The sequence below is a fragment of the Pezoporus occidentalis genome, unplaced genomic scaffold (genome assembly GCF_034315485.1).
Source record: "Pezoporus occidentalis ecotype Australia unplaced genomic scaffold, CSIRO_AGI_Poc_V1 ctg31, whole genome shotgun sequence".
Taxonomy (NCBI): Eukaryota; Metazoa; Chordata; class Aves; order Psittaciformes; family Psittacidae; genus Pezoporus; species Pezoporus occidentalis.
Genome location: NW_026915052.1, coordinates 6010495 through 6028617, shown reverse-complemented (window position 1 = coordinate 6028617; position 18123 = coordinate 6010495). Strand labels below are relative to the sequence as shown.

Below are 18123 nucleotides of genomic sequence, written 5' to 3'. Positions count from 1 at the left end.
GTTACCATAAAGCCTTGGCAGCTTTACTTGAAGTTGTACACTCTTCTAGAAAGCTGCTGTATCTATCCTTATCTCACCTCTTTTACCCACCTACCCTCTTCCCTCCGTTCACCTCCTTGCTTCTTCTTCCAACAGACCCAGTGGGCAGGCTTTCTGCTAACCCTAAAGCTTTCCTATCACTCGGCCATCCTGGTGCTGCAAGACCACCACTGGCAGTCATTCATCACTGGGATGCTTTGAAACCATATTTGTTCTTCCTATGCATCATCAAGCTCTAGAAATCCACCAACTGATACCTGAGCAGAACTGGGAAAAGACCTGCCAGGGCAGGTAGGAAGTCAGGTGAGATGGCTGAGACCCAAGACAGCTGGGGAGGTCTTGGCCCACCATAATGGGGAACAGGGAAAAAGCAAGGTTTGTAAAGGGACTTAAAGGGGCAGCAGTGGGTAAAGAAATGAGGAACAAAAGGAATTTTTCAAACTGAAAAGGATTGCGGCTGGGGAATAGTGAACCTGAAGCAAGCACCTTCCAGTTTGGCAGTCAGTTTCAATCCCACACATTAGTACGTTAGGAAGTACAGCCATTTAAAACCATGCTGGGCTTTTGAAAGAAATGGCTTGTTGCTTCTTTGCCTGCCTGCCAGCACCATGCCATGGCAGCCATACATTTTCTACTCTGAGTCACCATCTCTGTTCAAACACCAGTTCATAATTAGGAAATTAAAACAGACCAGACAGGTGCCAAAGAACTTACCAAACCTGCTCAGCCCACAGGTTCTCAAGCACACACACAGTGACAAGGAGTGTGTGCCATCACACCATGATTTTTTTTGGAGGTTGAATCTCCAAAATCTGAGTCTGAAGTACTCAAAAGGTTTAGAAAGATGACCCTTCTGGAACTGCTCCTAGATGTAACCCACAACACCATAACGTCAGCATCATGACCCACTGCAGGGCTCAAGCTGCACTTTGTTCTGAATCTTGATTAACTGGTTCCTGAGCAAGTACCTGTAATTGCTTTCCTCTCTCCTTTCTCCAGCTTTGCTTGTGGGGACTCTGTGTAGCCACTGTGCTCCATCGGCTGCTCTGCCCTCTTCATTGCCGTGCCTTTGTAATTCATCTGAAGTTGGCTGGTGTACTTCTCATGCTGCAGAGACAAGCAACAGTTGTAGTGTGCCAGTACGATCTGTGTGCTAGCCTACAGAAAACCTTCCCTGCAAACAGATCATGCAAAGGCAAACACTGCAGCTATGTTCTGCAACAGAAAGCAAGCACACCTGAGTAGAGGCTACAAAATACAGCAGAAATGCCAGCAGAGAGGCTTTCAAATTCCCTATTTGGAAGACTAAGTGACAATTCTAGTCCATGAGAAGGTCACTGTGACTTAGCTCTGCAAAATATTTAATTAGAAAACCTTTTAAAGAATAAACTGAGAAGAATCAGAACTTAGGTCATTTCTCAGTCAGGATTCGAATCCTGAAATCGCCTTTGCTCTTAAAGCAACATCATAAATTCTTTCAGGACAGTCATCTGCATTATCTCATTTTTTCAGGAAAGGCAATTAAAATATATTTTAATTATTTCTTGCCAAACCCTCTCCCCAGCTAGGAAAGTGCAGTAAAACAGGCTCCACATAGTAAATGAGCTATTTACAAGTGGGTTTATTACAAGTAAATTAATAAAAGGGTGTAGCCAGCCAGATTACCCCCCGAGTAAATTCAATGAATCATTTTCCCGATTTCAGCTGCTACATTTCCAATCCTCTCCAAGTCCTAAACATGGAACCAGGGCTAAGACAGTACCTGCTAGCCACACAGTGATGCCTGGCACTGATAGCCCAGTCCCTCTCTTGCCTACAGGAGGTTGCTTTTCTGCTTTAGATAAGAGGATGCTTGAATATTTTGTACCTGCTACTGAACAGTTTGTTTAAAAAGACACCTCATTCAAAAGAGGACTGCTCAGTAAGTAAAAATTGGGAGCTCAAAGGCAAAAATTAGATGATATACAGGAATAAATTAACTAAACTTAAGTCTGCTGGAGGAAGTGTGATGGAGCTGGTCTAAGCCACCAAGCTCAAGAAAGAGGCATCTGTGCTCCACTTCTGGGAGGGAAGATCCGCTGTGCTTTGTCCACAGGCTTATGTGGTGGCTGTTCTTTAATATGTTACAGCTTTAGTAATTTTCTGTTGGCAGTCATGAAGTCATCAATACCTTCATCTACGTGTTAGCACAGGGATCAGAGCCAAGGTAACTGGGAATGTATCTCTCCTCAAATGAAGGTTTTATTAAGTCCTGATGCAAGGAAAGCCCGACACTGTGGAACACTTCACTGCTATGAAGGGTATTTTAATATTTTGGTCTGCTTGGCCACTACTAGAGCAGTTAATTTTTTTTTTTTTCTAAATGCACCTGCACCCAGACACCCTTACCTTTAATGCTTCTTCTGGGACTTTGTGTTGAATTTGTTCCAGGACATACATGTTTGAATGTACAGCACTCATTAAGGAAATGGCAAACAAATTGGATGGACAGAGAAATCTAGCACTTAGTCATGGAAAGAAAACAAGATATAATATCAGAGAAGCTTAAAACCTGCAGGGTACTAAAAGTTGCCTTTTCTGTAACTCACCACGGACTCTGCCGTGCACGTTTTGCAAGACATCATGCAATCACATCTGCTGGCGAGACCCACGACAATTGAGGGGTAACAGATAAGGGGAGCAGGGCAGGAAAAACTAGGGGGAGCACTAGCAGCTCCGTGCAGGACCCAAGGGAGCAACGAGAACCCTGACTCAACTCACACCCCACTCCCCTCCACCCAGCTGGCAGCTCCAGGCAGGTCACTCTCTCCCCATGGTATCCTGGCCAACATGAGACAATCTAGTCTGCTCTGGACAAGGGAACAGTAGAGTCCAGCTCCCTACAGGGATGCCTGGCACTATCATGCTCTCTTTCCCTGACAAAGCCTTTCAGGCACTGCAGTTTCCTGGATGAAAAGTAAATCAGGTCATAAGCTGCTGTGACCTCTTTGGAATGGAGGCATTCAACACGATTGAGCCTAGGCAATAATCCTCAGCAACACTGTGTAAAAAAATAAATAAATAAAGGAAGCATATGGCAGTGTCAACACGAACAAACCAATCAGCGCTGCACAGCGCAAAGGGGAGGAAAAAGGAAAGATGGAAAACATTACACTAAAAATAAACCAAGTGATACTGGCATAGCAGGGAATCTGCACAGCCTGTATGTGAAACTGTAAATGGAAAAGAGGCAAACGCTCTTATGCAACAGCACACAGCTGACTCAGACCTCAGGAGATGCTGCCATCCACACCGAGCTGTGTGGTATGCACAGAAGACACTACTGAAGAGTGGCACTGAAGCAGCAAAGGAAAGGAAGAGTTTGTAACTGCCATACTAACTATGCTGAAGTAAATAGATAGCACTAAGACCTGCAATTCTTTATAATATTTTCCTGTTGGTGACAATAAATTCTACAATTCATAAATGCAATCATTCATTTCACATGAATACCAGGGTGAGGGCTGCAGGATTAAACTTCAACTCAGCTGCTTAACACTCAGAACTGCTTTCTAGAAAATGTTTAAACCTGTATCACAGCCATTAAAACCTACCCATGCTCTAGGCACTGGCTTACACCTTCACTAGGCTACAGTTCACAGCAAATCTTCTGTGAGTTTCTCCACACATCTAAAGACCAGAAGATACATGATCAGCTACATCAAAAATACCTTCCAATTTGCAAAGCTAGAACTGAGGTTGCTGTGGGACTGTAAGAGGCTTCATAACATGTGCACCGAGACACCACCTTTAATGACATGATCCCAAATGACAGTGCTCTTCTATCAGACAGCACCCATTAAGGGGCTACTCAGTATCACAGAATCCCCACCACCACCACGTTCTCCTGTAATCCTCATCAACTGCAAGTTGCTCAAATACCAATGTAAAGGCAAATAATCTGCCTCCCTTTTTTTTTTTTTAAGATTCAGCAATTACCTCACTTCTAAAAATTAGAAATACCACTGTGATGCAAGGATTTTTTTTGCATCTAAAATGGCAAGAGACAGAGCAAGACCAGAACCAAGAGTACAACCTTACACAAGGCCTAGAAAACCCTCTTTTCCAGCAGATCCAGGACTGCACACACATCCATTTAAGCATCCCTGCTGCAACTGTGAGTGCTCCTGCACTGTCAGGGGTTAGAGCTGAGCTGCCCAGATCATCTGAAGATCAGAAAGGCTCAGTCTCCTCTTAGTACCTCACCTATCTGGACTCCAGCAAGGTCAGGAGTATTTCAAGGGCTCCAGAATGGCCAAGCGAAAACTGCTTGGCACAAGAATGTGGCCGTGGGGTCAAGGATGCACAAAAGTTTTCCAGCCGAACACTTCCCCCCACCCAGTGGTAAAACTCTGCCTCTATTCTCAGAAATGTCTGGACTGTTTTTAAGTGAAATTTCCCCACAAAAAAAGAAACCTGGAGAAGATACCTGCTACTTCTAAATTCAGCCTGAGTGGGTAAAGTTTAGCAGATAGAAGTAACTGAAAAAAAGTGAATAAAAAAACATGAAAAGGCAGCAATAGGAGCCTCTACTTACCAGGAGCTCTGTAGGCTCAGAATGAAACATCTAGTTTACATCCAGTCATACAGCCCCATCAGTATAAAAAGGAAAGGGACAAAGGTGCTTTAGCAGACACTAGCAGAATTTCTCTGTAAACAAAGTAGTAACTGCAGCCCAGCCTCCCTCGATAAAGGGGAAATCTGCTGGTGAAAATGAGAGATTTGCTCTTGTATTTTGTGGCAAAAGCAATTTTTCATGGGCAAACTTCAGCTGATAAAGTCAGGAGCCTGACCACAAGCCCCAGAGCTAAATGATGAAAACCTGCAAATTGTCTGAAAGCAAGCGCTTGGATGAAATGATTGACAAAAGCACACAAGTTGGATTAAAGAAAAAAAAAAAAAAAAGGGAAGATGTTAACTTATACAAAAGCATATGGAATATATTTGTTCCCCAACTTGTACCAGTTACAGTTGCCACACAGAGACCTAAGAGGCAACTCCACAGTCACTACTGGCAGTGCAAAGCCTGGTTCAAAGTCCAATGATTCATCATGATTAGTATGCTTTGAATCAGGTCCATGGTGGAGAAACCAAAGTTTATGAGCCATCCAAAGGCTCCAGGAGGGAAAATAAACACCCTTGTTCATTAGTCACCATTAGCACTGTTAACTCCCCATAGAGCAAATAGCAAAAACCCAGTCAGAGACAGTGTCCCACTCCCTCTTCAGATGAGAAGGATATCGTAGCCAAAGCGAATGACATCATTCAGTTTTAGGGTGATGTACTTCTGGTCTGGAATTCTCATGTCATTGACGAATGTCTGCAGGAAAGAAGCACAGGAATAGTTTTTGTCTGACGGTATCACAGTGATGCATCCCAAATACACAGGGCTCCTGGAGGGCACCACGGTCCATCTGCTAACCACACTGCATACACTCAGGGTACACTAGCACAAAGTCAGCCAGAGGCAAGGAGCTAGGTTCCCTACAAAAATCAACACTAGCAAGTAGCTCCCATGGGCAAGTTAGAGCACCCCAATTATGCTTCAAAGCAAGGTGCTCTGACAGGACCTCTAGGGAGATTCACCTTTCCAGCAACTGCAAATGAAATTTTAGTCCCCAACTTAAACAGGTAAATGAGGTGCCTGCAGTTAGGAACTTCAGATGCTCTCAGCTCTCCTCAGCCCTCCACATCCAACAAGAGCAGCAAACAATGCAACTCATACTCTAATTACTGAGCTGGGAACCAGCTTTCTGCTGGATGTCAGATAACACTGGTGTCAGCTGCAAGGCCTGATAATCTAACAAGCAAAGCCTGTCATAGAGGAAGGGGAAAATGAAAATGCACAAAAAAAAAGTATTTGCAGTAGCAACACCATGATGTCTGAGGCTACTTTGTCCAAGATATCATATGTCAGTATAATAGGCCCCTTGCATAAAAGATTCACACACTTATTTTTCCCATGCTCCAGACATTTCATTGAGGCTCAAAGAAATTAAGTTATCCTCATAAAGGTACAAGAAATGTATTTCATAACTGTGAACAAATGTCTGGGATGTCTCAGATGCCTTCCTTCCCGGGGACCCCATAAGGAGCAATTCTCATAGAACACTGGAGGAACAAATCAAGCACTTATGGTCATCTTCCACAAATAAACCCACACACTTTTGTAATAACCAGGGCCGCATAAAACCAAAAATAAATCAGGAACTCAGTTGAAAAAGTACCAGCATGCTGACAGGGATGAGGCTCCCAGTTACAGGCAGGGCAGTCACAGACACCAGGAGTTTCCCTATCTCACGAGGTGGGATTCACCCAGTCTCACAGACCAGGAACCCACTGCTGGCTCTTTGCAGCCTCAATGCAAATGCAGCTATGCTCAGATGAATCAAAATTATGCTAGAAAATGTATTTACATGCTTTCACCACTGAGGCACAGTCTTCTGCCTTCTCACCTCAGCCAAGCCAAATATCCATGATAAGACCAAGTATTAACCACAGGGGAAAAATAAATGCTAAAGCAGGAAACTAAAACTTCAGCAGACAACAACCCTCAGCTTCCTGGCAATTTACAGAATAGCTGAGTGAAAGGTCTGCAATTTCAGAATAAAAGCAGTGAAGCTGGTTAAAAGGCAAGGAATTCCAATTTTCATGATTTTTTTATAATATTTAAAAATCCCACAAGAGTCACATCTGGAGCAAGAATAATTATTTAGTGAATTTTATGCAAAACAAAGGTCTGCAAGAAAACCCAATCTGATGTCATTACCTATTCACCCGTGGTTATTTCAAATAAAATAAGCCAAGCAAACTGCTTACTGCAGAGAGCAATGCTACCTTCAAAACCAAAAGACCCTTCATAGACTTAAGAATCAGTTGAACATTATAATAAAAATGATAGAAAACATTTCAATAGTTAATAAGAAGCAGATTATCCAGCAAAGCCATATAATGCACTGTTGAAAAGCCATGAAGTAAACTCAAAATAAAAGCAAATTCTGCAAGTGGAATTAAAAATCTAGGTCCTTAAAAGCAATTTCTTTAGTTTCAGGGGGAAAAACAGGTTTTGATGAAAATTTTCAAATAAGGACTTATGTTTCTTTCATGCTAAAGAAATTCAGTTTGGCCCCAACAGTCTTCTCCAGCAGAAATGTATCTGACCAGCTGCAGAAGGCAGGCACTGTGGTAACTCTTTTTACTCCACTGCCTCTCAGAGCACAAGTCGATCACTAAAATCTTGTAAACTTGTATGAATATAGAAAAGAATTAGTGGTACAATCCTTCCCTTATTTGCAAGCAGAATTTTCAGCTGCTATTTTGCCAACAGGAGTTAAATACAACAGGTTTTGAACCACGGATCCAACTAGAGCCCAGACCAGTTACTGAAAACATTCCCATCTCAGCAGTGCTCTGTGCCTTCACCTATAAGGCTGAGAAGGAGTAACACTCATTCTTGCTGTTTCCAGATGCCAGAAGCAGCAGAACACTTGAGATCTGCTTTAGCCACTGTTTTTGTACAAGTTTCTGAGATTGTCTTGTGGTTGTGATGGTGGAGGGCTTCTGTTTCTAAGCCCAAAACAATGATTGCAGTAAAACCCCTACTGGGAAGACAATTACGTGAATCTAACTTAGACCTGCTCCAGCAGAGGAATTCTTCTGCTGGTATAAAGAAACAGCCAAAGAAGAGGCATGCCATGACATTAGGACAGATATAACTACAATGGTACATTAAAAAAACACATAATGCAGGTGGGCAGACAAGGCCCTCCTTAACTGCTTAACACCACTGGTGTGAATTGAGACCAGAACAAGGGTTAAGATTCAGGCAGGCTCAGCTCCCTGTTCTGGGGTCACATTACCCCTTGGTCTTCACACAGACCAGGCTCAAGGAAGGCAAAAGAGCAATTCTTATGAGGAAAAAAAAAAATTAAAAAAAAAAAAGAGAAATAAAAGGTGGTTTTAAATAGTTTCTCCCTGAAGAAATTCAATGTTTCATCATCCCATAAATCACTGCATGCACTGACAACTGAATTGCTAGGTCACCCTGCTCATGCTGAACAGCTGCTCCAGAATCTTCACCAATTCAATGTTAACATCCCCAAAATGAGACTAAATTTATTTCTTCCTCTTTTGTAAAGAGGTCTGTGATTTTATGAGCTCCGAGATTTTATGAGCTCTGAACCATTCTGCAAGGACACCAGAAGAAATGGAAAAAGAAATACAAAATGCACAAAAGCTTTTCTCTTCTAAGATGAGGTGCTATATGACCTCCACCTCAGGCTTTGTAAATAATTATGTACATTTAGCTTAACTCATGCAAACAGTTCCAGTGACCCAAAAGGGTCCAACAGAATTAAGTGTACAAGCACTTGCAGACTCAGCATGGTGCATGTTTGCTTCCATAATCCAGGAGGTTTACTACTTACGCCATTTAAGCTCCCGAGATCCTTCACCCAGTGCTCATCTTTCTCCTTGTCATAGTTGATCACAGCGTGCTGCTTATCGACACTGCGCGACTAGCAAGAAAAGCATAATGAATGTGAGACTGGTCACGCATAAGACAGTGTTAATCAAAGCAACATTTCAACATTAAACTAATTTGATATGGGGTAATGGGAGAAAAGGGAAAAGCAGGAAGGATTAAATATTATTTACTATTACAAATAACCAAAGGATTAACAGTAAATGCTTCCATGGTTGTTTAAATGGTTCAACTTAGAGAGGGGGAAAAAAAAAAAAAAAAAAAAAGTCACTGAAGGCTGTCAAGACTACGCCATAATTTCAATGAATTGTATCAATACACACTGAAAATAAAACCAGCCAAATGGAAAGCCTGGGGCAGGATCTCAGCCAGTGTGAACTAGCAGAGTTTCATTTTCCACCAGCCGAAGCTGGTGGCCTCATCACTAGGAATGGTCCTATTCGGGATGATTAATTCCTATTTCAAGGAAAGATAAACCATTTTCTTAAGTTACAACAATGTATTCTGTTCCCAGGATTATGTCCCAGATCTTATTTAAATTCTAGGATGTTTTCCAAGTTGAAGAGAAGTTAGTAAACTTGCAATGAGAAAAAAAAGCAACTCCAGGAAAAATCGAATTTAAGGCTAGGTTCGAGAACACTGAAATGGACAGTGATTTGGTGCCACTGGCGTTGCCACGATGCACGAGTAATAAATGCACTTTATCTTCAGAACAGAGAATGACACTTTGGCAAGAATAGTGTCAGATTTATGAAGAAGAAGTGTTAGATCGAAAGCTCTACATAATTTTGAAATACACTGTGTTACAGCTTTAAAGACACCAGACTGTCTGTATTTAGATTTGCCTCTCATAACTTGAATTCTTGCTGCAGTTGACCTCAACCAGTCACTGGAACCAGTCACTCCACCAGCATGAACACACACAACATTGAGAACTCCCTGGTATCTGGGGCAGGGGAGGGTAGGACATGCTACCAGAGCAGGGAGACAAGCCAGGCCCTAAATCAGCAAATCCTTCTCTTCCTGGGCATTGACCAACACGTTCTTGGTGAAAGTGCTTCCCTTTTCCCCAAGTATAAACACACTAGTTTCCACAGCACTGCTCTCAGCAAGCCATTATCTACTTCCTTGCAAGCATGTTGAGGCAAAGCTTGTTTCAGGGGAATTCTTTAGTGAAAATACAGAGGTTTTCTGGACAAACTGCTACCATTTGCAGGAATTTTTTCTGCCCTTGCCAACATGAAGCACACTGTCAATATCCCAGTAACTGATAAATGTCACTGCATCCCCCTTGAAAAGCATATGTCAGCCCAGGAGACCTGTCCTCCAGAATAACCCCAAAGTACTAGTATGAAGAAAGCATGCACTTGGCCAGAAGACTGCCCTTCCACCTTGTGACATCCCTCACACCATTCACGACATGCCACCACAAGTAGAGGGCAGGTGACTCCAAGCCTCCAGCTGCCTCACTAATACAGTTACTTAGCACTGCTGAATTTGCAAGGTGTCAGCTCACATAAGTCCCAGATGAAAAATGAAGCAGCAGTCGACACTCTGCTGCCCAGCCAGTGCTGCTCAGACAGCAAATGCTCCCCAAAGAAACAGAGGCAGAGACAATGTGGTTGGGGACACCCCACTTGCATCTCCGGCTACATCAAGCCCTAAAAATGGGAAGTGAAGCACAGCAAGGCCCTCCGGGAGGCACACACACATCTCTTGCCCTCATGCAATCACCACACTTGGTGTCTGACCCTGACCTCAATATAGGACAGGTCTTGAGTGTTTGCAGCGAGAAGCTATTGCTTTTCTCTGTTACTGTTCACATTAGATGAAGCACCTCAGTTCAGTCTGCAACAGCCTAAGTGATGTGGCAGGTATGCACATCATAAGGTAACAACTGTCCAGACAAGGATGGTTGAGGGATGCTCCCCAGGACCTGCACCTTGGCACATGGCCCTGATGACAGGAACATCTCCAGCCACAGCCTCATGTATCACAGCACCTGATGCTACAAGAATTGGGGTTGTACCTGACCTGACATACAGAGACATAAATATAACTACCTTTCACCCTGATGGACTCAAAGATAAACATGCACATAGGTTCCGCCTGCACAGGACAGATGCAAGGTCTTCCCCAGTTCCTGTGCTACCCAAAATTGTACACATCACTGTTCCCACTGGGATGTAAGGGAACATGGATTAACTCTTGCAGCAATGTTTGCTTTAGCTTTTTGCAGTATGTCATAAAGACTCATTTAAAAAATTAACAGATTTGGAAGGCAGAACAATCCTCTAGACACCCCCCCCCCCTTCAATGACAGAAAGGCTTCCATCCCAAAAAGCTAATACAGACAAAAAATTAAGGTAAGGTAGATTTTATCTGGTATCTGATTTTAAATGAATCACAGGACATTTAAAAAAAGGGTTTATTTCTGGGAACCAGCTGTCTCCCAGAAATGCAATTTGCCCTGCAAATGACCCTGATGTAAGTCAGCATTGCCTTTGGGGTGCTGTATTTTACAACAGCTGACTACAGCTACTCAAGGGTCCCAAACCAAACAACAGTCATCACAGGGGAGCAGAGATGTGTTCCAGCAGCATGATATAACCCTACATAAAAGCAGGAAGAAGTCACCAAAAGAACCAATCTATGCCCATTTGTAAGGAAGTTTCAGCTGTGTTCAAGACAACCCTTTGCAAAAGGAGTCAAAATGATATGCAAAATCTGACCCCCAGTCTTGATACAACTTCTCAGCATCTCTTTGAAGAAGACACGAGGAACATGGCAAACTGTTACACAAACCACACTTCTGTGAAATTTCGTTCTTTTGTGGACAGAGAGGAATTTTCTCAGTTTTGTTTATGTTAAACCAGCAAACATCACAGGAACTGGCAGCAGGAGCTCCTAAGGGCCTGTCTCCAAGGAAATTCAACTTAAAATAACTAAACTCACACCTTATTTATTTTGATGCAGACTTGCCAAAGGTCACTCTTACTTGAGAACTGAGATGTGGTTTATTTCAACATCAGTTACATTTAACATAAACTGCTCTTGTGTGCAGTGAGAGCAGCAACTCAGTGCCTGATCAGGGTTTTGTTTTCAGAGAGGAGCAGACTGCCTCAATCCCACTTCCAAAGAAAAGACTAACTAGTTTTCAGAGTGTTAATAGCTGAGAGCTTGAGAACAGTCCTATGGAAGCCACTTCAGTCCAGCATATCAGTGGTTTCTAATGCATGACCCACCTGAATCAGAAAGTGATTTAAGAAGCCCAAGTTGACACATTACAGAGCAGGCCATGGGTGCAGAGCTCCCAACAGTCTGCAACTCCACCAGCAAGATTTTAAGCATCTATAAATTGAAAAGCTTCAATCAAGTCAACTGAATCACAAATATAAGGGAAATCCCTAGGTTAAAATGCACACTTGCATCTAATACTGAGCCTTGCTTATGATCAAGCAGGATGGAGCTTTGAGCAACCTGGTCTAGTGAAAGGTGTCTCTGCCCAAGGCAGGGGAATGGAGCTAGATTATCTTTAAGGTGCTTTCCAACCCTTCCAATCGCAACCTCCACAACAAAAGGCAAGGCTGAGCCATCTATTGGGAGTGGACACAGGAGCCCAAGCAGAAAAAAATAAAGTGTTAAAAACCCCAAAGTGCCTATATCCAGATGTCAAAAGCAAAAAATAACAACTACCCCCTAGCAGTTAACCTGTTTCACCAGAAAAGCACTTGTGATGGGATGAGCAGCACTCCTGAGCCTTGGGAAGGATCACTGAGATTCTGCTTGGATCAACCAACAAAACCAGAGCTGGAGCACCTCAGGTGACATTGAGGAGAAAAAAAGACAAGGAAGAAAGATGTCCACCTAAGCACTAGTGATCTTCAGGCAAGAAATAAGGCTACACTCTAAGAGGCTGAGAATGAGGGAAGAACATAGCATTCTCACCATGTCCCAACAAAGGACCATTTATCAAATGAAAATAACTCTCGGGAAAACACAATGTGTGCTTTACTGATTAACGTTTACACTTGTCTGAAGGGAAAACATGGACACCGATTTGTTACTACACTAACATTTCTCATCCAGGGCTTGCATTTCCAGACATTCAAATCACTTCCTAATATAAGGCTGTCCTGCTTCTCCACCATCTATCTCCAGTGCATTACATTTTAAATGCCTCATAGACAAAATGCACATGCAGCATATATATCTGAAGACAGAGCTATTTTATAGTTCTTCTTTCTTCCAAGATCATATTAAGCAGATAGGCTAAATCAGAGACAGAAATGGCACCTCTGGGTCTGACAGTCCCATACCGGTACCCACATCTTCAATCTTTAGGCAGCTCACTTGTGAGTCCCAAAACTGCACATATCAAATCAGCAAAAGCCCCTGCTTAGAATGGAAGCAGCAAAAGCAGCTTCAGAAGTGCTCAGGAGTCTCCACGGAGGTACATATCACGCTGGCTACATGTGCTGCAAATACCTCATAGCTTTGTTTGGTGAAGGATCTGATACACAGAACAGGGCACTCAGCATGAAAGCACAAGCTGCAGAGATGCAAAGCAAAACCCACAAGGAAACAAGACCTGCTTAGGGAGGCAGGAGGAGAAATACAGCCAGACAGCCTGCATTTCCCCACAGGGCCACCAAGCAGACGCAGCTCAGCTGTCTACATGGATACAGATGCTACCTTTTCCCCAGGAGAATTACGACGAGCAAAAGCCTACTGTTCAGGGTTGAGATTTGGACCTCAGCCCTGCCAGTGCCATGAGGCAACGTGGTATTGGAGATAAAATAAACAAATTACAGCAGTTTCCCTGTTCCTCACTGCAGTCTGTTGTGCACGTCTGGCACAAGATAACTGCAGCATTCTGGTGGCAGCAAGCAATAAACATTTGCTCAAATACTTTCCACAGCGAACAGGTTACATTTCTGCCAGTGCTGTGCTCTGCAGAAGTGTCCCAGTAAGGAAATACAAACCTCTTCCAGTGTCCTACTGTAGAAAGGAGACAGAAAAAGCCTTTTTTTTTTTAAAGGGCAAAATAAAAAAAAAATCCTTGCATTCTGGCTTCAAATATGATTTTTGCTGCTCAAAAGTAAACCCCCAGATAACATCTAATGACAGATATGAATACTGGGTCTCCCTCTTTGACCACACTTCAGTACTTTTCCAGAATATTAGTGGATGCTCCATCCTGCCCGAGGCTGGTTGCAAGTGTGACACCCCCACAAGAGGCAGCTCAATCACTCACAGGAGTATGTGCTGCCAGTTTCCACATGACTCTGCCTGAATGGACAAATGTCTCTTCAGCAAGTGTAGCCTTCTTGTCTTGGGGCTGGACTCACTTCACAGCTTCCAAGCTGCAGAAGCTCCTGCCTTCAGCTTTGCTGCAGCCAAGATCACAGGATTAGCGAAGCTGTGGCAGGACCAGGGCCAGAGCATTCAGGAAAAAAATAAGGCCTTGAACAAAAGAAAGAAATCCCCCAGGAAAATGAAACTGTAATCCCCACATCTTGGCAAAGGGATTTGGAAGCTGGCATTGTTCCCATAAAAACTTAACCCGTTAATTTGGGGGTGAAATGGGCGTTTGCTTGCTGATTTCCCCTTTCCAAAGTGGAACACGAGTTCCAAGCGACCCAGCATCAGATACTGACTGCTGAAAGGGAACATGCTGCCCATGGATGCACTGTCCTTCCCTTTGTTTTTCATGGGCACCCAGGAGGCACAGAAAAGCATCACCTTAGGTGGGACAGAACCCTGGATTTCTATAGCACAGCCAAGCTGCATGCTAGAGTCTAGATCAGGATCTCAGATGTGGAAGGGGTCCCTACTTTCTCTGCCCACTGCAGAGCGGAACTAACGCTTCCCCCACAGGCCAAGCTTCAAGGACATTGACAGCCACAAGCAATCCTCTCACCCCTAACAGCCACCCACCCGCAGTGCCACCATAACCTCTCTCCTTACCCTGCCTCCAGCAACGAACTCCCCTCCCAGGTTTGCCAGTCCTGCCATGCCTCCAGCCTCCTCAGCACACATTTCATCAGACACCATGATCTTCCCATCAACTGCACATTAACAGAAAATAATGGGAGAGGCAAGAGCCAGAAAAACAACTCCAGGCCTGGAATTATGGGATGTGCATCCTTCCTCCCATAGTTGCTGCCCAGGCACCTAGAAACACTACCTGTCAAAGAGTAGAGCCTTCCCAAGGCTAGATCCTTTCTCTTCTGCCTGTAAGACACCTACACCTAATGAATAATTCTTGGCAATTCCCAACACCCAGAGACTAACTTAGGTACTGGTTTACACTCTCTGGGTAACTGCAGCAAAACAGCATGAGTGGGGCACCACCCTGTCCTGACTATAGCTTCCCACTCCAGACCCACACTTCCATGGGGAAGGAGGACAGGACACAAAACACAGCAGAGATTCCCCCTGGCTTCTACTGGGAGCTCCCAATGCAGGAAACACCTGAGTGATGGACAGACTTCCGTACCACAGTGAATTCACCTACAAGTACCAGTGAAAAGATAATCCACCAAGTTCACACCATCTGCTTCCTCCCAGCATAATGCTGTAGACAAACTACACCACACCTATTCACACATGTTTATGTATACACTTACTAAACTACGTAGGAGAGACATCATATTATCAAGCACAGCCCAGGGAAGGTAGGATATATTAGGTCAAGGTAACCTTAATTTGACCAGATGTCATACACGCAGAGTTCACCACTGCACTGCATTATTTGCAGGGTGCATTGTGCACCCTGTGTACCAAACACCGGACAGATCCTGCGGGGAAAACATATCCGGTAATGACACAATAACAGATTGCATCTTCATGCCTATGTACACAGGGGCAGAAGCAGGATTACACAGTCAATCTTCACACTGGTATGCCATAACTGCTCTGCAGTTATAAACACTTAGCAGCCATAACAATGTTCCTTAGGTGTCTAGAACACTTGTCATTTCCTACCTTTTAACCAAAGCAAGACAAAAAGAGGAAAAATCTATTTAAGCAGTATTGTTACCATTTATCCAATTCACTAGCAGAATGAACTTGTATGTTCAGCTCACAAGCCCCTACACTACTTGAATGAATAAATACCATGAACTGACATGATAAGTAGCATGTGATGTCCCACACGGACCAGTGACAGATGCTGGGCTAGTAAATTCCGCAGCTAGCTGCTGACACCAGAATAAAAGCAAGTCTTGACCCACCTCAGGCCCAAGGGAGATGCTACCCAGCAGCCACATCCTGTAATGCCCACTTCCCCCACACTTAACAGCTTCTGCCCTATATGCAACACCTTCCACTTCTCCAAACTCTACTGCTGCTCTTTCTCTCACTCTGCACAAATGACAGGCTCCTCTTTGTGCCTCCCTGCTCAGCCAAATCGTAATCTCATGGTGAGGCTTTATAGAGTAGAAATTCAACAACCAGATGCAAAGATCTGGCCTCTGGCTTCCTCAAACATGGGTCAAGAGGTTGAGCAAGTACTCTGGAAGCATTATTATACTCTTGGCTTGTCCTCACATTTTCCTCGACAGCTGCTTTGACCACTGTCTGAGTCAGGATACCAGGCTAGGTGCAATTTGATCTAATCTAATGCAGTTCCTCTTACATCTAAACCCTGGCCTTGCACATCCCCGCACCTATTTCCTCTTTGCCCAACCTACAACAGTTCTGCCCTCCAATCTGTCCCCTTACTAACCTCGCTCCCAGATAAAATATGACTTTAGACAATAGTACCAAAGAAGTCCCTGCTGATCATATGCAAACACCAATTTCTTTTTTTCACATGTTTGGAACTTCTTCAAATGCATTTAGATTATTAATGGGGGGGGGGGAAACAGCCTCTGACCTAGACATTCACTCTTGAAAAAAATCATAACCCAGCTGTACAATGCCAGAACTTAAAAGAACAGGTTGAAGACATTTTTAAATAGTTTACATGAAGAAAATGCTAGTTTTCTCATAGCTGCTCACAGCAAAGACCAAAGAAGGCAGCTGATTGTGTCCAGAATACACTGCCTAAAACAGACGCCTGGAAAATAAACTCTCATGCCAAACACTTACAAAGTTTAGTAGAGCTATAAGCAGTTGAAAAAAGCATCTCCTGGTAGGAAGTGTCAAGCTGTCTTAAAAGTCACACAGGACAAAGGCATAAAACAGATGTATTGTGCCATCTATACCTACTGCTGCTGTAACTCATATATATAAACTCAGCTGCTGTAGGATAACAGCATGCTCAAATCACTGCTCTAACGAGAGGGGCATAGTCAAGGGAGCACTGGTTAAACATTTTGCTTTGGGGATTTTTTTCAGTAAACATCCCTCTCCCTCTCACACAAAACTGGGGAAGTTATGACCCTGCTTTCCCTTCTTTTAAATATTTACACTTTTCAAAGATGCAAAGAACATTTTGTTTAGGGACAGAGGGAAGATTTTAATGGTTACGTGAAAATTCTAAGTTTGCAAAATGTTTATTCCCTGGGGTAAATACCCATCCCATTAAGCTAATGATCAAAGCTGATAAAAAGAGCAACTATGCTTCCCAAGAAGGATTTTGGGGAAGAGTGGAGTGGGGAGAATTACTTTGTTTGATAGTCCAAAAACCTTCTTTCTTTTGGTAAAAGAATAAAAAAGGAAACCTTTTCAGAGAATTCCTTTCCACCATCCCCAACCCCCACAATAAAAACAAACACACTAGTGCAAGTTATTGAAGGTCTAGATTTCTACACGCCTGCTATTTGTTACCTGGAGGGAGCCAGTGAGACTGCTGAAGAAATCAAGCACTGTTCATCAGAAAAACGGCAGAACTGAGCCCCTGACACTGTGTAATGACACTGTGTAACAACACCGTGCAACAACACTCTGCATGCCAAGCAATGTTAAATGGCACTTTTGCCATGCATTAACATTCAAAATAAATGTAAATCTCACGTTTAGTAGTACTAGAAGCTTTACAATGCTGCAAAAACATTTAAAATATTTCTAATCTTCTTAATAGGTATAAAAGATTTCAAGGCAGATTATGCTACCCCACTATCAAACCTACTTAAAATTAAGCTTTAAGACTCTGGTTTTCTTCATCTCTTTGTTAACCCAAAAAGCAAATCTAGTACTTGTATGAAATAAGTAATCACAGGCAAAACAAAAGCTTGATTGTTTGGTGACAAAGCCATCATTTTTTGGTGTTCAGTGATCTGATACCTTAAGATAACATGTTCCAAGAAAACAGAAGACAAGACACTCCTAAAACAGTAAAATGAGAAGGGCAAGACCGCAAGGTCTCCAGGACAAATATCCGTGTTGTATGTTTGTGCACCATCTAAGACACAGAGTCTCAACATGGAACCAGAAGCTGTATCACAATGAAATCACTAAGCAGTAACAGTCTTAACAGACTGAAACCACAGACCAGGTCATTCAGTCCACTCCCCAGATATTGCCAGTCTGCTTCCAGTTGCACACTTTAAGGGATAAAGCAAAAATCTTGAAATACGTAAGCAGAATCACTGTGCAAAAAAGTTTCAGGGTCA

General features: G+C 43.2%; 1 protein-coding gene across 11 annotated transcripts in view; it reads right to left on the bottom strand.

Moving 5' to 3' along the window:
* Window positions 1-18123, bottom strand: part of CEP170B (centrosomal protein 170B) — a 58491-nt gene that overhangs the window by 36764 nt on the left and 3604 nt on the right. For all 11 annotated transcript variants that reach the window (XM_062628101.1, XM_062628102.1, XM_062628100.1 and 8 more), the window contains 4 exons: window positions 8505-8594; window positions 5312-5398; window positions 2428-2478; window positions 1008-1146 (listed from right to left, as the gene is read on the bottom strand). In XM_062628101.1, coding sequence (XP_062484085.1) covers window positions 1008-1146; window positions 2428-2478; window positions 5312-5398; window positions 8505-8594 — 367 coding nt within the window. The remainder of the gene's footprint in view (window positions 1-1007; window positions 1147-2427; window positions 2479-5311; window positions 5399-8504; window positions 8595-18123) is intronic.